At 39.1% G+C, this 23,483-nt stretch overlaps 1 protein-coding gene across 2 annotated transcripts in view; it reads right to left on the bottom strand.

Annotated features, from left to right (window-relative positions):
• Positions 1 to 23,483, bottom strand: part of SLC39A8 (solute carrier family 39 member 8) — a 98,785-nt gene that overhangs the window by 61,919 nt on the left and 13,383 nt on the right. For both annotated transcript variants that reach the window (XM_017877091.1, XM_017877092.1), the window contains exon 3: positions 6,411 to 6,573. In XM_017877091.1, coding sequence (XP_017732580.1) covers positions 6,411 to 6,573 — 163 coding nt within the window. The remainder of the gene's footprint in view (positions 1 to 6,410; positions 6,574 to 23,483) is intronic.

The raw sequence follows: 23,483 nt of genomic DNA, 5'->3' as shown, positions 1-23,483 counted from the left end.
CCATCACTAGCCTATATGCATTCATCCATTCAACAAATATTTATAATTTCATTGCGTAGACAAGATATAATGTTGAAAAGTAAAATTAAAAGGCAAAGAAATTGTTAAGTGCCAATAGAAGCAAAGCCACATGCACATGTTAAACTCATCAGCTTCCCTGCAAACACCTGCTCTATTACCCTCGTTCACTACCTACATAAATAACAGGAACAGTAGGATCAATTTCAATTTTTCACTTTCCACCAGTTAATTCCATAGACAACTGGTGATCAAACCCTACCAATTCCGCTTCAGGTATCTCTCACCTCCAGCTTCTCCTTCCTCATTGCCAGTGGCCTTGAAGTCAGACCCTCATCACCTCTCACTCCCTCATCTTATATAACGTGACAGTTATCGATCTGGTGCCCCTTCTACTAATGACATGGCCTACAGACTTATACTAAATCACAAAAATGATCATCTCGTGTCCCCATTTGAAATCACCCCTCATAAACTGACCCTCACACAGCCTCTCCAGTGTTATATAGCCTCTTCTCAACACGGCCTTTACCCAAACACCATGTTTTCCCAACCGAACTTTACCTTTACACTGTGGTTCTCTGTCTGAAAACACTTTCCCATCTTCCTTGCCTAAGAAACTTATACGTGGCTTTCCAAGCCAATGCAAAGATCCCCTCTATGAAGCTTCCCTGCTCTCCAGATAGTACTTCCTGGCTGATCAGGATTCCCTTTACTCTTTGTTTGAAACTAATTGGTTCGCTTACCACTTCTTGTGTGCTACAGTAATTTTATCACTGATATGTTTGCCTACATCATATAAACTGTGTGATTCTCAATGAGAAGGGCTATGTTTTATTCATCCTCAGTGCCTAGAAAATTGTCCAGGAAAAAGCATACATTCCTTGCTGAATGAATTAATAAATTCCCCATTTCAAGGTGCAGCAGAACTCTGTCAAAAAGACATACCAATCCATCTGCTTATCCACCTTTCTAACTTTCTTTGCCCTTGCACATTGATGAGCACAACTTGGGGGATGGTGGGAGTGTAATTCATCACATTCTGGGCACACTGCATAGCTTCCACTTCTTGTATTGTTAGAACATTATTCAGAAAAATAATGTCCGGAGTTTCCACTCAACTGAAGCACTTTCCACTCAACTGAAGCACCAAAAGAATACATTGGTATGAATCTATTCCTTGGACATCTCCATATATACATGGGACTTTCTCAAATGATATGTTTCAGAGAGGGACCAGTCTCCTAATAAGTGAACCCTGAAAGATTTTTAATAGATTTCAAAGAAATATAGTCATGATAGTTTACATTTATTGAATGTCCACTGTGTAAGACTCTTTTAAGAACTTTACCTATTTTAACTCATTTCATTCTCACAACAACCCTATGAGATAAGTACTATCATTTTTCCAGTTTTACTAGTGAGGAAATATGGTTCTATTATGATCCCCATTTTGCAGATCTGCATACTGCCCAGACTTCAATTTTTGCCTGGCCCCATTCAACTGAGAAACTGTATAGAATGGTGTTTAACAGTGTGAACTCTGGAGCTAGAGGATTTGTGTTCAAATCCCAGCTCATCCTCTCACTGGCATCATAGGTTGGTTCTTTGACTTCCCTAAGGCTCAGTTTTCTCATATTTAAAATGCAGATTAAAATAGCTCATATTTCATAGAGTTTTACAAGAATAAAATAAAACCAGTTAATGCTGTCCCTGGAATATAGCAAGCTTTTAATAAATGTTGATTATTATTATGTTTAAAAAAATTGGTAAGTAGACCATGATATAAATGTTAGTTCATTTAATTCACTGTTATTCAGTGAAAAGAATAACAAACTAAACATCAGGAGTTCTCATCTCACCTTAGGTATTACACCTACAAGAAGCCACTTAACCTCTCTGTAACTTAGACTTACATCACTGGTTGTATTACAGAGCTAGACAACATGATTTTCAAGGATGCTTCAAGTAATATTCTTTATTTTATCTACTATTTGAATTAAATACTATTCTGTAACTTCATCAAAAAATGAAGCAATTTCAGATCGTTAAATTATTACTAAAATGCAATTAATTTCTCTCCTAGAGAATTTAACTTATCATCGGTTTACTGTACTCATCAATATCATTTTTTTTTTTTTGAGACGGAGTCTCGCTCTGTCACCCAGGCTGGAGTGCTGTGGCTGGATCTCAGCTCACTGCAAGCTCCACCTCCCGGGTTCACGCCATTCTTCTGCCTCAGCCTCCCGGGTAGCTGGGACTACAGGCGCCCGCCACCTTGCCCGGCTAGTTTTTTGTAGTTTTTAGTAGAGACGGGGTTCACCATGTTAGCCAGGATGGTCTCGATCTCCTGACCTCGTGATTCGCCCGTCTCGGCCTCTCAAAGTGCTGGAATTACAGGCTTGAGCCACCGCGCCCGGCAATATCATTTTATAAAGCACATGAAATACATTTCAAAAATAAAATGTGAGGCCTCTGAGAAATTATATTATTTTATCTGCCCACTGAAATGTCAACATAAATGTATTCAAATTCTTGTATCATTTGGATTGCTTTTATGTTGATTTTTTTTTGCTTTGGATGGGCTAAGACTTGACTCTTCATTAAGTGAAAAGTTATATGAAAAATCCAGTGCATTTAATTATTTTAAAACGTGTTTCTCAGTGAGAAAAGCAATAGGATTACACAGGGGCCAGGGAATGTGGTGAACCTATGAACACATGTATAAGAACAAAGACATTCTTCTTCCTCTGTGCCGGGCATTGTTCTAGGCACTTACATATATTAACTCATTTGATACTCCCAACAATTCTATAAAGGTACTATTAAAGTAACTGACCCATAGAGATATTAAATAATCATACAGTTGCACTAAAATAAAACAATCAAGATATCACATCAAAATGGCAATAGATTGCCAAGTTAAACATCTTAGATGAGTAGTAACAAGTATAACAAGTACTCTACTAGATTACCTAAATTCCTTGAGAAACATTTCCATATCTTCTCCCACCTTATCCCACTCCATTCCAGTCTCATTTCAATTCCTAACACAATATGCACCCTAAGAGGCATTTCTCTTTTTATTGGGTTATCTGTCTGAATATTTGGTGCCTTTATGATCTCAGAACTCAGAATTGTTGACTTTTCTATTTTATAACTTTGTAGTGTTGTCCCTAGAATTCTACTTCTCACATCCTGCTTCTGACTTTCCAGTTCTCAACTCCTGGTTCCTGAAACAGAGTAATGTAGGTGACTGGAGTTTAAAAATTACTTTTGAATATTAGTAATTAACTTGCACAGAGCAACTGGGGTTAAAAAATTACTTTTGAATATAAGTAACTAACCTGCACAGAGTGGAGTATTTGCTTTTTCTGAAACCTCACGTCCTGTACCTAGAGTTATGCACATGTTAGATGTAGTTAATAACAGACCTAACTAACAGGCCTACTACAGCACCTATGTATTGAATAATGTTCAAAGTACTTTACAAATACTAAGTCATTTAATCTTTACAGCAAGCCCATAAGAAAGGTAGTATTTTAGATGAGGAAGCTGAGGCAGGAAAAGGTTAAAGTCATGTTCTCAACATAGCTGGAAAATTACAGAGCTGGGATTTGAGCCCAGGTAAACTGGCTTCAGAGTCTGTGCTTTTACTGTGCAATACTATTAGTCAAGGGTAGTATCCTAAAACATTTGCTGAATTTACTTTTGAATGTAAAGTGCAAATTGTATTAAACAGGCTTGTAGAAATATAAATATACTCTAGCAAAAATATTTGCTTGAACAATTAGCAATTCAAAATTACTAATATTTCAAAATTGAAATTACTGTTATTCACAAAATTGCGAATTATATTGATAAATGATACTTGATGATTTCTATGCTTTGTATATATAAATACAGAATATCAATGAGAACATGGGTTCTGAAGCCAAGACAACCTCAGCTGAATCTGGCTCTACCACATGCAAGTTGTGTAACTTTGAGCAAATGACTTTAAACTCCCTATACCTTTGTTTTCTTGGCTGTAAAATGGGAATAGTAGTGCCTACATCATATAGTTGCATGAGATTAATATGTTAATGTGTAAAGTACTTCAAAGACTGCCTGTCATATAGTAAGTACTGCAAAAGAATTGGCTATCATTGTTATTTTTGTTATTTTTGTCATTGTTGTTATCCCTTTTATTCATATAGAGGGAGATTGAAGTGTACATACACAAAGGAATCCAGAAATGAAAACAGGCACTTTCTTTGTTAAGTCTTCCCTTTTTTTCTATCTATACTCATGTCAGATGAGCTCACTCAGAACAGTATCTTTGTTTTTATTTTTTTGAGATGAGGTCTCCCTCTGCCACCCAGGCTGGAGTACAGTGGGGTAATCATAGTCCACTGCAGCCTTGACCTCCTGTGTTCAAGTGATCCTCCTGCCTCAGCCTCCCAAGTAGCTAGACCTACAGTTGCATGCCACCATGCCAGCTAATTCTTTTAATTTTTGTTGTGATGGGGTCTCACTATGTTTCCCAGGCTGGTCTTGAACTCCTGGCCTCAAGCAATCCTCTACCTTGGCCTCCCAAAGTGCTGGTATTACAGGGATGAGTCACCGTGCCTAGCCCCAGTGTCTTTAAATATCATCTCTAGACGGGCAAATCCCCGGTCTTGACCTCTCCTCTGAAAGCAATCTCCTCTCCAAATGCCTTTGTGTCTTTGTCTACTGGACCTCCCTGTCTATCTGTGTATGTCAATGTCTCAAAGCAACCACGCCAAAAATTATACTCTTCATCCTCACCACTCCCTTCCTCTACAATAAACGGCTCCTCCCTGTCTTCTCCATCCCGGGAAATGGTATAACGATCTCTCCTGTTTCTCTGGCTCAAGCCTTGACTCATTGTTCCCTCTCCCACAATCAATGCAGGGCAAACCATTTAGCATGATCTCCAGGACTCATCCCAAATCCACTGCTTCTCCCCACTTCTACTTCCCCTACCTTAGTTCAAGTCCCCATCATCCTGAGCATCAGCTCCTGGCAGTCGCTTCCTGACCAATCACGCTGCTTCTACTCTTGCCCCATTACAATCTGTTCTTCAGATTGTAGACAGGTGGAATGCCCTCTTACAGATTTGAATGAGATCACAGCACTCCCCTGTTTAGAATGGGACAATGACTTCACCCTACATTCGGAATAAAACCCAGTCAATTTACCACCTCCCACAAGGCTTCCTCATCTGGCCTCCATCTCCCGCCAAGATGTATCTCTTTCTACCTTCCCCGCCAACTCACTAGGCTCCAGTCACACAGCACCCTCTTGCTGCTCCTCACTCATGCCAAGCTCATTGCCAGGCTATGTTGGCTGTGCCCTCAATCAAGAACGCTCTTCCCCTAGAGAAGACCTTGCTGTGGCCCTCTCCTTCTGCTCAGATGATACCTCATCAGAGAGGGCTTCCTTGATCTATTTAAGATGACACCCACCATCACTTTCTATCCCTCACCTACTAATATTTTATTTTCTTCATAGCACCTTTCACTCTGAAACTATGTTGTTTATTTGCTTGTTTGTTTAAATGTTTATTATCTCTCTTCTCCACTACACCATAAGCCCTAATAAGACATAATTTTTCTTCTTGTTTACTATTGACTCCTTAGTGCACAGAACAATGCTTGTTATGTTGTTCAATAAATATTTGCTTAATGAACAAATGAAAAAAAAATTAAAATTCCAACATAATTGTCAAAAAGACTCCCTGAACAATTGGTTTATCTCATTGGTGAAAGTTACTCTTCTACACATTCAAGCAGGTGAGCTGTATATTAAGCATGCACATATTTTATTATGGTTTAAAATTTCTTTGCAGCAGATCATACCTTTAAAGTACCATATTCATGGCAATACCATTATAGTCACTTAAAATAGCCTCTGGTATTTTCTTTCACCTATGAAAATTAGAACTAATAATTTGGTCCCTGAAGATTTAATCTAGAAGCATGCTAGTTCTCTTATCTCTTCATTGGTAACTGCAGATAAACTGACAAGTTTTAAAATAATATGGTAAGCAAAAGATAATGGAAATGAAATGATCAATTATAAGTCAAATAAAATGCAATCCAATATGCACAGTATAAAATATATATTGTTTAAAATCAAGAACTGGATTTTATAAAGTTTTTAAGTGTACTAAATATAATTTTGATTCAACAAAGAGTATAACTTACAAAGCTTAAATAAGTTATAATTCTTCTTATTCTAAATACTTTCAGAATGTAAGTATTATTCTAAGAGGCTCTGTGTAGCTTAATTAAAAGCAATAAAGCAGAAAGAGAGGCATATTAACTTCATTTCATAATGGTTTTATAGACTTTTCAAATAAAAGAGAAAAAATGCTTTCAATATACCTTCTGAATGACTTGGTCTTGTTTTGTACTTGGGCCGATCCTCACAAGGGTGAAAGTTCAATTGCTGTAAGACTGCTGGACAGATGACAGAGAATTTGGAGCTGGTTATTTGGGTAGCATTTGAAAAGCCATGAAGGGAAAAGATCTCTTCAGCGGTTAAACACTGAAATAGAATAAACAAAAAAAAAAAAATGTGTTAATAATGTGTAAAAGCACATAAGCAAAAATGCTATAAAGAGACACACACTATTTCATCTAGATGCACAGCACTCTTTATACAAAAGCCCACCACAGAAATTGAAAGGCCCCTAAAGTTGTAAAACAGCCCACACCACTTTAAACATAGAAACAAGAAAAATAGAAGAAAAAAAAATCCCTTCTTAATCAACAGCCTTCCTACAGCAGAAAAAAGATAAAAATTGGTTTGGGCATATCCAAGGACTTAAATAGGGGTGCACCAACACCATTCAAACAAAGGGCTTTAAAACAATTTTATGTTGTCCGTACCCCCTCTTAGTTTACTTTTCTTCAGTTTGAATGGATATTTTCTGTGTGTTACTGGCATGACTCTCTATGACCTTTCTTGTAGACAAACACCTGGCTCCCTACAGTTTCGTGCTAAGAAATTCTTCTCTTCTCTACACTGTAATAAATATAAATATAAAAAGTTGTTTTAAAATATGTCTTTAGCACAAAGCGTTTTTTGTTAAAATATGCATTATTCTCAGTGATGGTGGGTAGCTTTTCTATATGAGATTAAGTTTTGAAAATAGTGCTAGGCTATTTAGAAATTCATCAACTATTAACGAGGACTAGAATCTGCATTAGGAAAAAAACTGCAAAAATAACTTTTAAAGGTATAATCTTGTTCTCACATTTTAACTTTAAGCTCTCTTCCATATACAGTACTTGCATTATTAAGAAAAATATAAAATAAATGCTAATGAATGTCATAAGAATTATAGTGTGAAACACATCCATTCACTCAAATGGAAGAGTCTGTCTTTAATAAATGTAATTTAGGTAAGTTATTTGCATGCTTCCACCAATGCTTAAACCCCACTAAGACCTTAGCTATGTACTATGATCTGAATTATGTCTCCCCAGATTCACATGTTGAAGCCCTAATTCCCAGTGTGATGGTATTTGGAGATGGGGCCTTTGACAGGTAATCAAGTTTAGATGAGTTCATGAAGTTGGGGGGCCCTGGTCCAGTAGGATTAGTGCACTTATAAAAAAGAGACATCAAAGAGCCTGCTCACTTGCTCTTTCTCTGCTATATGAGGAAGTGAGAAAATGCTCTCTGTGACCCAAGGAGAAAGCCCTCACAGACAGCAACCATTCTGGCAGCTTGGTCTTGGACTTCAAGTCTCCAGAACTGTGAGAAAATAAATTTCTGTTGCTTAACCCACCTAGGCTATGGTATTTTGTCATGGCAGCCTGAGCTGACTGCTACACTATGAATGGTATCAATAACTCAAAAGTTAATGTTAACTGTTTGACCATAAGATGCTGTAATTCTCTTTACGACAGAAACAATGAAATTTAAAATGTCGTATCTTGATACAAGGAGATCACTACCGTTTATAAAGGAAAAATGAAAAAACACCAAATACACCAAGACCTACGCAGTTTTCCAAAGCTAAGATTACAACTACCTTACAGAAAATGCACATTTAGATTTTTTTAATGTCTAAGTATGTACCTAAAATTGTTCCTCATTCAACCCACTCTTTTGAGTTTATGATTAATGATAGCTGCGTGCCATCCATAGAAGAGGACACACCACACCCAATGTCCTGTTAACAGTCTTCCCTTTAACTCAGAATGATGTATAATAAACTAATGGAGGGAGAAAATACCTCAAGATTCAACTGGGGAAGGGAAAGTGTGCACAGCTTATTCATCACCATGAAGGCATCCAGTAGCATAATCCCTAGACTCAAAAAGTACACAACCCTTGTGGTTGAACTGGACACTGTGTGTTTCCAGGAAAAAATAGGCGTGATAGCACATGATAGCACACACAGAGAGCACCACTGTTTCCCTGCAAGGAAGACTTACCCTACTTGGACTTTAAATTCCTCTAACTGTAAAATAGGAGGAAAAAGGGAAGATGCCTCTAGATAATCTCCAAAGACTTTCAGAATTAGCATTCCAAGACTCCCGAACACCTGATGACTGTTAAGCAGTTCTTTTTCAGACTCAAATTGTAACCCATTCCTGAATCAGGACGTCCACTTGCTAAGGCACAGTCAGCATTTTTTAATGAAGTAAAATGCAAAAGAATAGAAACTATAAACTATATCACACATAATAGGGTAAGTATTGCTTAACCAAACTTTAGCTTCAGTTACATATCATATATAACATGCACATGTATACTGGATCATGATGTAAAATGTATTTCTTATTGTGAATGGCAGTCACGAGCTTGAATGCCACCAACTTTAAGGATGTCAGAATTGCCCACTGTACATCATTAAAGACACCCTCCTATGTACAATTAGAAAAAAAAATAGTGCATTCAAATAAATATATAATTAACACCATCAGATGGCTTAGCTGTGCAGCATTTGTGTTGAAATTTTAGCCGGACAGGTGGTCAGGGATAGTCACGGTAGTCATGGAGAGTGGCAACTGTCCAATCACCACGAAGAACACAGAGATGTAGAGATGATAAAACTCAAAGACTCACCTCGTGATAAGAGAATGAGAACAGAATGCTAACAGTGCAGCAGAACTGAATTAATGGCAAGCCTGACTTATTTAAAATAGCTATCTACCAGCAAGTGGAATGAACACAATTTTGGACAGTGGCCTATTTTTGGCTTCAAACAATCTTGATATTTATTATACTTTGACTTAACAAAGTTGAACCCGAAACAAAACAAAGCCGTTGTCTTAGAAAGGGTGGTGCCTCCCAGAGCGGGAACAAACAGGATGAGAGTCCAGCGCCTGAAGAGTGAGGGCAACAAAACCAACCGGTTATACCATGGACAAGGAGGCCCAAACACTCTCACAAGCACACCCTTTCACCTCCAAAACAATGAACAAACACATTACGGAAAGGGTAGGATCATCCAGGGCTCCTCAGAAAACAATTCAGGGTGATTGTACGGAATGCTATGTGCCTTGATAAAACTCCATGTGCTTTCACCAGCTCCTTCATATTTATGACAGCTCTACTTCTTTTCATGTTTGTATTTATAACACTGCTGTTCTCAAGCATGCTGCCCTGATGTTTGCTGTGGCCTTTTAAGGTTTCAGATGTCCTCGTGTTCAGCGGGTTGATGTTTTTCATAAAGACATAAAGACTCTTTCTAAGTTTGAAGTTAAGCTCCTGTTCACTGGTCTCTTGCCACATTAGGGTGACCCCAAATGGGCCTTATAAATGTGAAACATCAAAGTAAGGTAGCATTAGAGGTAGAGGCTAGGTATATACTACAAAAGAGACAGCCTAGTATGCTCAAAACCATTTCAGCAAATAGTTCCGTGCATTTTGGCTTCCGCTTCTGCTCTTCCTTCTTCCTCACCAGTTTTTATGAGTCAGAAATTTTTCTGCCTCTTTCCTAAACATGTCCTTATGGGAAAGTGGGGGGCTGGTTCAGGGAGGGAATGAAGGAAGCTCAAGGAATTAGGGCAAGTTCCTTCCTTAGCATTATACACAATTGAAATCTGGTTATAATAAATGTGGAAGAGTGGCAAGATCTGAAAGCTTCAATACTGACAGATTCTCTCCTTGGCTAAACTGCATACAGGCTCCTCTGAGCCCAGGCCTCGACCCTAGTATCCATCCTTACAGGACCTGCATTACCCAGTGTTAGCAAGAAACCTTCTAATCAGTTTAAAGAGAGTTCCCCCACCCTCCATATCTGATCATCCTGGTCCTGTCTTCAGCAAGAATCCTGTTAGGTCTGTTTAACCAAAATCCCCCCTACCCTTAACGTTTCCTCTTAGTAATTTTCCATTCACTGACCACCTCCCCACTCCTACCCCTGCTCCTCCTTGACTGTAAATCCCCACCTGTCTGTGTTGTATTTGAAGTTGAGCCAAGTTCTGTACTGAGGTCTCTTTTCCCCTTGTGATCATTAATTTTGTGTCAATTTGGCCACTGTGTTCCCAAACTAAACATTATTTCTATGCTGTTAAACATTATTTCTGAGGTGTCTGCGAGGGTGGTTCCAGAGGAGGTTAGCATTGGAATCAGTGGACTCCGTGAAGTAGACTGCCCTCCCCAATGTGAGTCCAATCCATCGAAGGTCTGAACAGAACAAGAGGCAGAGGAAGGAATTTGTCCCTTTTTTCCTTCCCAACTGCTTGAACTGGGTCATTTTATTTCATTTTCTCCAAAACTCCCTCTAGAGTTTACACCACTGGCTCCTCTGGTTCTCGGGCTTTCAGATTCAGGCTAAATTATGCATTGGCTTTCCCAATCTGCAACCTGCAGACAGCAGATCCTGGGACTTCTCAGCCTCCACAATCACATGAGCCAATTCCTCATAATCTCTCTCTCACTCTAATATATAGATATATATAATATAATTTTTATATATTATAAAATATATAATATATAATATATTATATAATTTATATTTTTTATATTATACACACACACACACACACACACACACACACACACACACATACACCTCCTGCTTGTTTTGTTTTGTTGGAGAACTCTAACATACCCCTATTGCAATGTTTCCTGAATAAAACCTGTTTTTACCACTTCAACTGCTGTTAGGCTCTGGTTTTTTAACACTATCAAGTATAATAGCCATGTAGTTATACTACAGATTGCATTAACTCCTTCCTTTATTCTACAAATATTTATCAAACCATAAAAGTCTAGGTATAATATTGACGGGAGAAGTAGAAAGTGGGGAAAGCTGGAGGATGACAACCAGGAAGGAAATAGTACAAAGATAAATAAGTAAAACTGCCTTCCATCAGCAAACTTAAATGACTGTGGCAGAAATAAATTAGATACATGAAGGTCTATAGAACCAGAGAGGAAATTATAAATTCACAAAAAAACATAATAATAAAGAACTATGAGAGTCCACAAGAGGGAGAAATGATATGCAGAGGAAATAGTCAAACAACGTTGACAATAGAATGCTGGGAGAATAGAAAGAGGATGCTGCCACTGCTGTTGATAGATGCAGGAGGCAGATAAAAGGGAGGGTCCTCGGAGAATCTCTACCCACCTGTGCGGAGGGAGAATAGGGTGGAGCCATGGGAAGTTCCCATGTGTGCAAGGGAGAGGAGCCTGCCCTCTTCAGTTCCTGTGTTTGTGACCTGGAACCAATCTGTGAGATGGGGGCCTGTTAGCAGGAACTCCTCTCGCTTTGCTGAGAGGTTGTTTTTTTTCTTTTTTCCTTTTTGTCCAATAAATTCCACTTTCCTCACCCTTCAATGTGTCTATGTGCCTAATTTTTTCAGCTCGTGTGACAAGAACCCAGTTTAAGCTGAACTAAGGAACAAAATTGTGCAACACTGTGATTAGGGAACCTAGGAAGAGAAGCCCATTTGGCAGGATGGTGGCAACTTTGGTTTTAGATGTTTCAAGTTGCAACGCTCCTGGAACCCCAATGCAAATGACTGGTGAGTTTTCTCTGAGAAAAGTAGAGCCCAGAGATAAGGATGTGGCTGCTTCTGCAAAGAGATCATAGCTAAGTGGGAGTAGTGAAGCTGATCAGGAGAATCAGTAGTGAAGCTGATCAGGAGAATCAGAGAAGCAGAAAGAAGAATAAAGGCTTGTGAATACAAACAATTTGTGCAAAAGCAAGAAAAGGAGCCAGCGTACAAGCCCTAGTGAATTAAGCTCATAACGTAAGAAACAACCCAGGCCAGTCAAATTTGGTAGATGTCTGTGGTTTTTGCCTTCCTGGAATGATGAAAAACATGTAACCCTTGGGTTTTTGTCCCATCTGGTAAGAGACCTCCTTACTGCCGTGGGAACTCCCTTCCATGTGATTTTGGTAAGCATAGGAGCAATCTGGATCCTATACTCTCACCTGTGCTACTGAAAAACTCTTTATCCACTAGTCCTGCTGTGAGTCTGGGACATCTTAAGCCATTTCTGCCACCATGTGAAGGAAGACTAACTAAGAAGTGGAGAAAGACAGATTTTCAATACCATCACAACACCCTGGATACAGCTGTACCTAAAGCTGCTGTGCACCCTGACTCTTAAGTTATGTGGGTCAATGAATTCCCTTTCGGCTTAAGCTAATTAAAGTTGATATTTTTTTCACTCTTACAAATAAAAGAGTGCAGATGGATACATAAATTAATTATTTAAAAGTCACTTTTAAAAGCTAGTGAATGAATGCTACATCATAACCTATAGGAAAACAAAAAGATAAGCCTTTCCACTCTTTAAAGCTTCCCCACTTCTTCCTGTTCTCCACACACAGGCTGTTTTCTCTTCTTGGTTGTCTTATCAAGTGGCACCCATTAAATAATACAATACAGTAAGACCATCTGATCCTGTACCATTATACCAAGGCCTTCACACCACACCAAAAACGAAATATCATCCCATTCAAAAGCCACCCCAGAAACGGTTTCAGATTTTGTTTTGCAATAGATTGAGATTCCATGGGAGGCTGAGTAGCTCACATTCCCAGTAAGGAGAGTGCTAGGTGTGGTTTTATTCTCTCTGTGGAGGTAAAGGCAGGGAGAGACCGATTATTGTAATGCATTTAGACTCAATGACAATCCACTTTAAATACCATTAGAAAGCCCCAAAGGGAGCCAGCGGCAGAACTGGGGTTAGAACCCAAGTCTGAAAGAGCTCTGTCTAGCTTCTTTCATTTTAGCCACCTCTACGCTGCCCTTGCCAGTGATTGCTACAGCTGTTGTTATTCAATAAGAACTACAGGTACTTTCTGAAATTTGCCATGTATGCAGCTGTGATGAAAGCCATGAAACCCATCCTTCTCACACCCCAAGTAAATGGTGATCTCCTGTTCTTTAAAGAGATGCAGTAAGTAAGAGGTTTAATAAGAATCCACCTAAAATCTTCATCTGTTCTGCTCTTATAGAAGCCCATTCCACTTCTCCTTCATTCTCATTCATTTACTCATTAACTGAACAGTTTGCTCACACCTTCTCTGAGTCAGGTATTCTAGTAGGTGTTGAGAATAACACATAGTTTCCATCTTCAACAATCTCATCATTCAGCATAGAAAGGAGATACATATAGGCTGGGCATGGTGGCTCAAACCTGTAATCCCAGCACTTTGGGAGGCCGAAGAGGGCGGATCACAAGATCGGGAGTTCGAGACCAGCCTGGCCAATATGGTGAAATTCCGTCTCTACTAAAAATACAAAAATTAGCCGGGCATGGTGGCGGGCGCCTGCAATCCCAGCTACTCAGTGAGGCTGAGGCATGAGAATCCCTTGAATCTGGGAGGTGGAGCTTGCAGTGAGCTGAGATCATGTCACTGCACTCCAGTCTGGACGACAGAGCGAGACTCTGTCTCAAAAAATAAATAAATAAATAAATAAATAAATAAATAAATAAATAAATAAAGCAGATACATATAAAACAGATAAGCAAATAAAAATATGCACAATATATTATGTGCTTAAAGGAATGAGGTCAGGGAAGGCTTCCTAGAGGAGGAGATACATGCGCTAAGTTTGTTATTTTGATGCATCTGATTCTTGGGGAAATTAGACATGATACACACAAAAAAAATTAATGGAGAGATCAGCAGTGCAAATGAGCATGAAATTAGTTGGTGAATAAATTTTATAAACAATACTTATCATAAGAGTTCTGGGAAGCATATAAGGGCTACAATAATAGCAAACCATAACATATGCTTAACACATATAACCTCTTTAATCAACCACTCAAATAGATTTTAGGTTAAATTTGGATGATGAAATCCTGTCTAGAAAAGTACATTTCTAACGGTACAAGATTAAACAACATGTAAGTGTTAAAGACATAATTCAGATATATGTCTTCTCATGCCTTTTGACTGATAAGCCAGTATTCTGGCTGCTGTGTCTTAGTTGAACACTGAGAAGGATTCAATGAAAGAATCATTGAGACCCTGGCAGAGAATGTACTTTGTTGCCCCAACAGTGAGTTGAAACACACAATTAAATTAACTATTAAACCATATTTAGGATCCCACTCAGAGACAGACTTCAAAAACAACCCTACAATAAGAAATTACTTAATGGACACAATGTATATTATTCAGGTGACGGCTACACTAAAAACCCAGATTTCACCACTACCCAATATATTCATGTAACAAAACTGCCCTTGTACTCCTTACATTTATACAAATTTTTAAAAAGCCGGCCAAGCGCAGTGGCTCACACCTGTAATCCCAGCAGTTTGGGAGGCCGAGGTGGGCAGATCACGAGGTCAAGAAATCAAGACCATCCTGGCCAACATGGTGAAACCCTGTCTCTACTAAAAATACAAAAATTACCTGAGTGTGGTGGCGCACGCCTGTAATCCCAGTTACTCGGAAGGCTGAGGCAGGAGAACTGCTTGAACCCAGGAGGCAGAGGTTGCAGTGAGCTGAGATTGTCCCACTACACTCCAGCCTGGTGACAGACCAAGACTCCGTCTCAAGAAAAAAAAAAAAAATCCTACAGTTCAAACATCAGCCAACTGTTCTCACCAGGATGAGAATTTTAGGTATACTTCACTTTCTGCACTTCATTTCTTTTGTTTTTTCATAATTTTGTTTAGTTTGCAGCTATGAATTTAAACCATTTTTGCAGTTGGCTCCAAAAATGCTGTGAAGACAAGTGAGAGCTTCATTCATTTATTTACTCATTCACACATTCAACACATATTAACTGAGCACTACTACATGCCAGGTACATAGTAATATTAGTAATTGTCTTAATAAATACTAAGGTAGATATGAATTCCAGGATTCCAGAAGTTTCTTTCCTATTAAATAATCATTGGGATATCTAAAAGTGTTTCGAATATGGCAACTGGCCAAAGATCCCAAGAGAGCAATTGAAATACATAAATTTAAAACGGTAGTTTGAGTTTAACAATTGGGAGGCCACTTCTGACCCTTGAAACAAGTGAACAGTCCCGTTAATTTATCCTTTTAGGGCTCACTGAACAATGGAATTGGTGACTTGCAAGTTCCACACTCATGGCAGGAACATTCAAAGCAGGAATGACTGAGGAAATTGCTTCCAGATTTGTTCTTCCTGCAATAATGGAACTGCCTCAATTACAAGGCACTCAAGTTTCACTTCCAAATCTCCCTGATATATGCATATATATATATATATATATATATACACACACACACACACACACACACACGCATATATATACACATATATACACATGCTGAATCACTCTCTCCATCTTCTCTTGAAGTTTTTCCTTCTTTAAAGTCCTCTTCAAAGTTTACTCATTATTATTTTATCAAGATAAAAGGCAGTTTTCTAAGGTTTGAGCCAAGAACACTCTATAAAAATCATCTCTAGGTTTAAGAGGTGGCCAGTCAAATGACCCCAACTCTGTTTCCCCAAGACTAATTTTTCCATGTTTTCCTCAGGTTTTCTTACACTTCTTACTGAAACCACTCTGGCACTGATGCCACCCATAACACACACACACTCTCACATACGCACACACTCACACTCATATACACACACACTCACATGCATACACATACATACACACACAACTACATTCACACTCAAAACTCTTTTTGAAGAGAAGATGAAGAGCACTTTTCCTGAATATATAATTTAAAGGAGAAAGATGCCTTGTTTTGTGATACACTGCTAGGGATAAAAAGATTATTATGAAACTATATATAGAGAATGATGCTATAAATAAGGATAAATCTGTGCTCCAAAACGTTAACAGTGTTTATTTCTGGGTGGAAAAATTATGCGTGGTTTTATTTTTTCCCTTTCTGCTTCTTTATATCTGCCAAAGTTTTTAACAATGTACGTGTATTTCAGTTTCTTTTAAGAAAATAAAATGAAGTCATGATTTGTTCGTTTAAAATCTCTTTTCCAGGTTCCCCTAAACACCAGGCAGGCTGGAATTCTTTAAAGATTTTACTAAAGAAAAAGAATGTTGAAAGCTACAACAATCTTTTTAAAAGAAGTTTACAACATTTTCTGTCTTTGTCATAGTGACGGACAAGTTTCCCAGCCCTACCCCATTCCATATTCAGCTTTTCAAGATCTTCTCTTGAAAAGAGAAGGTGTTCTTTTAGAGCCCTGAAAGCCTGGTGTGGTGTCAGAGCACAGACACCGAGTCTAGATCCTTGGCTTCCCACTCCTGACATGTCTTCAGGGGGCAGAGGCCACCCTACTTCCCATCATCTGGCAGGGAATCCCATGGGCATTATCGCATATTGCCAAGATCAAAAGCCTTTGTTTCCTTGCTGTGCACCAAGGGTCTCCCACTCAGTCCCTCTGGGGATAAAGTGTGAAGGGCATGCTGCTTCTTCACCTCAGGGCTGGGGAGATGCCACAAGAAATGAGTGCACCTTTCAAAGCCATCTCACTTCCACATACAAGGACCAGCTGTGTCCATCACAGGCCCTAGTATATGACACTTCTTTAGCATGGTGGTTCTCCAAGCATGGTCCAGGGACCCCTGGAGGTTGCCAAGACCCTGCCAGGGAAAATGCAAGGTCAAACTTTCACTGAAAATAGTATGAAGACTGCGTTTTCCTTTTTCACTATAATTCTTTTATGTGTGAACACTACAGGAGGTATGTCATAACTGGTTGAATGGGGAGGCATATATGAGATTCAAACTTTCTTCTTTTAAGCTGGATTTTGAAGAGATTTACAGAAACGTAAAACAATGCCATTCTTCTTACTAATTTTTTGGTCATGGAAAACACAGCTATTTTTCATTTAAAAATATTAGCATGGGGCCGGATGTGGTGGCTCACGCCTGTAATCCCAGCACTTTGAGAGGCTGAGGTGGGTGGATCATGAGGTCAGCAGATCAAGACCTTCCTGGCTAACACGGTGAAACCCCATCTCTACTAAAACTACAAAAAATTAGCCAGGCGTGGTGGCAGGCACCTGTAGTCCCAGCTACTTAGGAGGCTGAGGCAGGAGAATGGCGTGAACCTGGGAGGCGGAGTTTGCAGTGAGCCGAGATTGCGCCACTGCACTCCAGCTTGGGTGACAGAGCGAGAATCCATCTCAAAAAAAGAAAAAAAATTAGCATGGAATGGGTTTATTGTTATGTTTAATAAATTAAATATTTTCAAGTTTTCTTAACATTAATTTCTATAATGGTATTAATAGATATAAATCACATATACTAAGGCTCTTTGGTATTAGCAATAATTTTTAGGAGTACAAGGGGATCCTGAGACCAAAACGTTTGAGAATCTAGCAGATAAGAAAGACACACAAACAGAACTCTTATATACCACTTCACTGAGGAGCTAGGCGCTTCTAACCTAATCATATCCAATACCTTTCTCATCCTGGTTATCCTACAACTCCACAAGGTTGTTGCTACTGATGTATCACCCATCAGTGTGTTCTTCTTCTGCCCAAATTGCCCCCGGCTGCACACACACATACCAAAAAGACAAAAATGAAAACAAAAACCTTAAATATTACACATTTCTGGCCTGGCATGGTGGCTCACACTTGTAATCCTAGCACTCTGGGAGACCAAGGCAGGAGGATCACTTGAGCCCAGGAGTTCAAAACCAGCCTGAACGACAAAAAAAAAAAAATTAGCCAAGCATGATGGTGCACACCAGTAGTCCCAGCTACTCAAAAGGCTGAGCACAAGGATTGCTTGAGCCCAGGAGGTCAAGGCTGCAACAAGTCATGATCGTGCCACTGCAATCCAGTGTAGGTGACAGAGCGAGACCCTGTCTCAAAAAAATTGTACACATTTGGCCGGGCATGGTGGCTCAAGCCTGTAATCCCAGCACTTTGGGATGCCGAGACGGGCGGATCACGAGGTCAGGAGATCGAGACCATCCTGGCTAACACGGTGAAACCCCGTCTCTACTAAAAAATACAAAAAAACTAGCCAGGCGTGGTGGTGGGTGCCTGTAGTCCCAGCTGCTCGGGAGGCTGAGGCAGGAGAATGGCGTGAACCCGGGAGGCGGAGTTTGCAGTGAGCTGAGATCCGGCCACTGCACTCCAGCCTGGGCGACAGAGCGAGACTCCGCCTCAAAAAAAAAAATTGTACACATTTATGCCAAGAGTCTAAAGTCCTAACACTTAAGAATCTCACTTGCCTGTCTCTAATATTCCTTTCCCCCTTCAGCATGCTGTAAAAGGATACATGAGCACGCTATTCTAACCAAACAGTTACAATCAGCCTTACATTTTAATTTCACTGTGACTTTGCATCTCCCATGAACCCTGCCTAGAATACAATACACCTCCTCTCAAACTACCCAACTCTTGTCTGTCCTGCAAGGCCCATTTGGAATTCATCTTCTCTGCCTAATATTGCTATACCCAGCCCTTCTCTCCAGACTCCAGACATCCCTGTTATCTATTTGTATAGAACTTAATGTGCGCTTCCATGTATTATTATCTTCTCATGAAATGGATATTTCTTCAATAAGATCATAAAAATCTACAGAGGATGGCCTTCTTCCTTTTTATATCTTCTTCAACCCCTAATAAGTCCTTGGACACATAAGACACTCAATTTATAAACAATTGTTAATTTTGTAGATTAAAGAAAGGAGGTGAATGAAAGGAGATTTCAAACTAGCACACTGTGTTTGAATATAATTCTGAGAAAAACAAATCAATAACCTGGGAATCAACTTCCAGGACCTGTGAGGAGGCAAATATTCCAGGCATAAGTTTTTCTTCTCATTCTATGAAACTTTCCTAGAATCAGCTCAATGTGGCCCTGATGCTACAAATAAACTAATCCTGACATCAGTGTTTCTAAATTGCCCTAAAGAATATAGTAATGGGCTACAGAGAAAATCCCAGGCTAAATGAGAAGAAAAAAATTCCTGGAAAGTTCATAAACTAAAAGTAATAAAAACTTTATTTCCTTCTATTTAGATGACCCATGGGTTAAATTTTAATGTACCATTACTTTCATGTTTTTTATGTGTGTAATTGGACCCATGGAAATGTATGAATACCTATTCCATTTCCTCACCTCTCAGTCATTCCTCAACCCATTGTGGTCTGGCTTCTATTCCCACCACTTCCTTAAAATTATTCTACACAAGGTCACTGGAACTAAATACAATGGGTGCTTCTCAGGCCTTATCTCTCTGTTAATTTTTTTTTTTTAATTCATTGTCAGCAACAAAAAACTGAATTGCTGGTTTACCTTAAATTAAATTAAATGATGCATCTAGGTTGATGCCTAGATCATCTGCTTAAACCAGCAGAATAGAGAGTTCATGTGTCCTTTTAAAGGATGCTGAGGAGGGAAAGGAATATTAATTTAGAAGGTTATGTTGGTTTAAAATTAATCATTAAAAATTTATCAGTTAAAAAGGTTGAAGTTATTTATCAAGCATTTCATTCATTCAACAAATATTTCTTGAATATTGCCTAAATGTCAGACATTATGCTAGTTATGGGCATAGCGAATGCTTTCCAGATAAACCCAGTCCTTTGCCTCATGGACCATACAGACTATTGCAGGGTCCATATTAAGACATATATAACTGCAGGGGCTAGGCGCAGTGGCTCACGCCTATAATCCCAGCACTTTGGGAGGCCAAGGTGGGCAGATCACGAGGTCAGGAGATCAAGACCATCCTGGCTAACACAGTGAAACCCTGTCTCCTCTAAAAAAATACAAAAAAATTAGCCAGGGGTAGTGGCGAGCGCCTGTAGTCCCAGCTACTCGGGAGGCTGAGGCAGGAGAATAGCATGAACCTGGGAAGCGGATCTTGGGTGACAGAGAGAGACTCCACCTCTTAAAAAAAAAAAAAAAAAAAAAAAGAAGACGTAACTGCAGCATGGCCTGGTAAGTGCGGAGGTAGGTTCCATGAATTTGGAGAAGACAGAAGTATTAACCAACTCTGAAGTAATTAGACTGTTAAAGGCTTCCTGGAGAAAGCAGCATTGAAGGTGAAATGTGAAATAAAAAGTAGAAATAAGGCTGGAGAAATATGGGAGTGGGGGCAGATGCTTCAGGGCTGCAAATACCAGGCAAATAGTTTATAGTTTATTTTAACAATAATGGGAAGTCATGTGAGGATAGTGACATGCTCAGATTTGCATATTAAAGATTCAAGTTGGCTGGGCACAGTGACTCATGCCTGTAATCTCAGCACTTTGAGACGCCAAGGCAGGCAGATCACCTGAGGTCAAAAGTTCAAGACCAGCCTGACCAATACGGTGAAACCCTGCCTGTACTAAAAATACAAAAATTAACCAGGCATGGTGGTGGGCGCCTGTAGTCCCAGCTATTTGGGAAGTTAAGACAGGAGAATTGCTTGAACCTGGAAGACAGAGGTTGCAGTGAGCTGAGATCGTGCCACTGCAATCCAGCCTGGGGGAGAGAGTGAGAATCTGTCTCAAAAAAAAAAAAAAAAAAAAAGATTCAAGTCTATGAACTCAGCTCTGGACCAAGCTGACCTAATAGACATCTACAGAACTCTCTACCCCAAATCAACAGAATATACATTCTTCTCAGCACCACATGGCACTTATTCTAAAATTGACCACATAATTGGAAGTAAAACACTCCTCGGCAAATGCAAAAGAACGGGAATCATAACAAACAGTCTCTCAGACCACAGTGCAATCAAATTAGAACTCAGGATTAAGAAACTCACTCAAAACCACACAACTACACGGAAACTGAACGACCTGCTCCTGAATGACCATTGAGTAATAATGAAATTAACGCAGAAATAAGTAATTTCTTTGAGAACAAAGACACAACGCACCAGAATCTCTGGGACACAGCTAAAGCAGTATTTAGAGGGAAATTTATAGCACTAAATGCCCACAGGAGAAAGCAGGAAAGATCTAAAATCAACACCCTAACATCACAATTAAAAGAACTAGAGAAGCAAGAGCAAACAAATTCAAAAGCTAGCAGAAGACAAGAAATAACTAAGATCAGAGCAGAACTGAAGGAGATAGAGGCACAAAAAAACACTTCAAAAAATAATTGAATCCAAGAGCTGCTTTTTTTGGAAAGCTTAGCTAGACTAATAATGAAGAAAAGAGAGAAGAATCAAATAGACACATAAAAAATAGTAAAGGGGAGATTACTACTTATCCCACAGAAATACAAACTACCATCAGAGAATACTATAAACACGTCAAGGCAAATAAACTTGAAAATCTAGAAGAAATGGTTAAATTCCTGGACACATACACCCTCCCAAGACTAAACCAGGAAGAAGTTGAATCCCTGAATAGACCAATAGCAGGCTCTGAAATTGAGGCAATAATTAATAGCCTATCAACCAAAAAAAGTCCAGGACCAGATGGATTCACAGCTGAATTCTACCAGAGGTACAAGGAGGAGCTGGTACCATTCCTTCTGAAACTATTCCAATCAATAGAAAAAGAGGGAATCCTCCCTAACTCATTTTATGAGGTCAACATCATCCTGATACCAAAGCATGACAGAGACACAACAAAAAAAGAGAATTTTAGACCAATATCCCTGATGAACATTGATGCAAAAATCCTCAATAAAATATTGGCAAACCGAATCCAGCAGCAGATCAAAAAGCTTATCCACCACGATCAAGTGGGCTTCATCCCTGGGATGCAAGGCTGGTTCAACATACGCAAATCAATAAATGTAATCCAGCATATAAACAGAACCAAAGACAAAAACCACATAATTATCTCAATAGATGCAGAAAAGGCTTTTGATAAAATTCAACACCACTTCATGCTAAAAAAACACTCAATAAACTACGTATTGATGGGATGTATCTCAAAATAATAACAGCTATTTATGACAAGCCCACAGCCAATATCATACTGAATGGGCAAAGGCTGGAAGCAGTCCCTTTGAAAACCAGCACAAGACAAGGATGCCATCTCTCACCACTCCTATTCAACACAGTGTTGGAAGTTCTGGCTAGGGCAATCAAGCAAGAGAAAGAAATAAAGGGTATTCAAATAGGAAAAGAGGAAGTCAAATTGTCTCTGTTTGCAGATGACATGATTGTATATTTAGAAAACCCCATCATCTCAGCCCAAAATCTCCTTAAGCTGATAAGCAACTCTAGCAAAGTCTCAGGATACAAAATCAGTGTGCTAAAATTACAAGCATTCCTATACACCAATAACAGACGAGAGCCAAATCATGAGTGAACTCCCATTCACAATTGCTACCAAGAGAATAAAACAGGAATACAGCTTACAAGGGATGTGAAGGACCTCTTCAAGGAGAACTACAAACCACTGCTCAAGGAAATAAGAAAGGACACAAACAAATGGAAAAACATTCCATGCTCATGGATAGGAAGAATCAACGTTGTGAAAATGGCCATACTGCCCAAAGTAATTTATAGATTCAATGCTATCCCCATCCAGCTGCCATTTACTTTCTTCACATAACTGGAAAAAACTACTTTAAACTTCATATGGAACCAAAGAAGAGCCCATATAGCCAAGACAAGCCTAAGCAAAAAGAGCAAGGCTGGAGGCATCACGCTACCTGACTTCAAACTATACTACAAGGCTACAGTAACAAAAACAGCATAGTACTGGTACCACAACAGATATATAGACCAAGGGAACAGAACAGAGGCCTCAGAAATAACGCCACACATCTACAACCATCTGATCTTTGACAAACCTCACAAAAACAAGCAATGGGGAAAGAATTTCCTATTTAATAAATGGTGTTGGGAAAACTGACTAGCCATATGTAGAAAACTGAAACTGGACTCCTTCCTTACACCTTATACAAAAATTAACTCAAGATGGATTGAAAATTTAAACATAACACCTAAAACAATAAAAATCCTAGAAGAAAACCTAGGCAATACCATTCAGGACATAGGCATGGGCAAGGACTTCATGACTAAAACACCAAAAGCAACAGCAACAAAAGCCAAAATTGACAAATGGGGTCTAATTAAA

This window comes from Rhinopithecus bieti, unplaced genomic scaffold, assembly GCF_001698545.2.
Source record: "Rhinopithecus bieti isolate Rb0 unplaced genomic scaffold, ASM169854v2 scaffold_9690, whole genome shotgun sequence".
Classification (NCBI taxonomy): domain Eukaryota; kingdom Metazoa; phylum Chordata; class Mammalia; order Primates; family Cercopithecidae; genus Rhinopithecus; species Rhinopithecus bieti.
The sequence above is the reverse complement of the archived record's forward strand: the minus strand, read 5'-3'. Positions and strand labels throughout refer to the sequence as shown.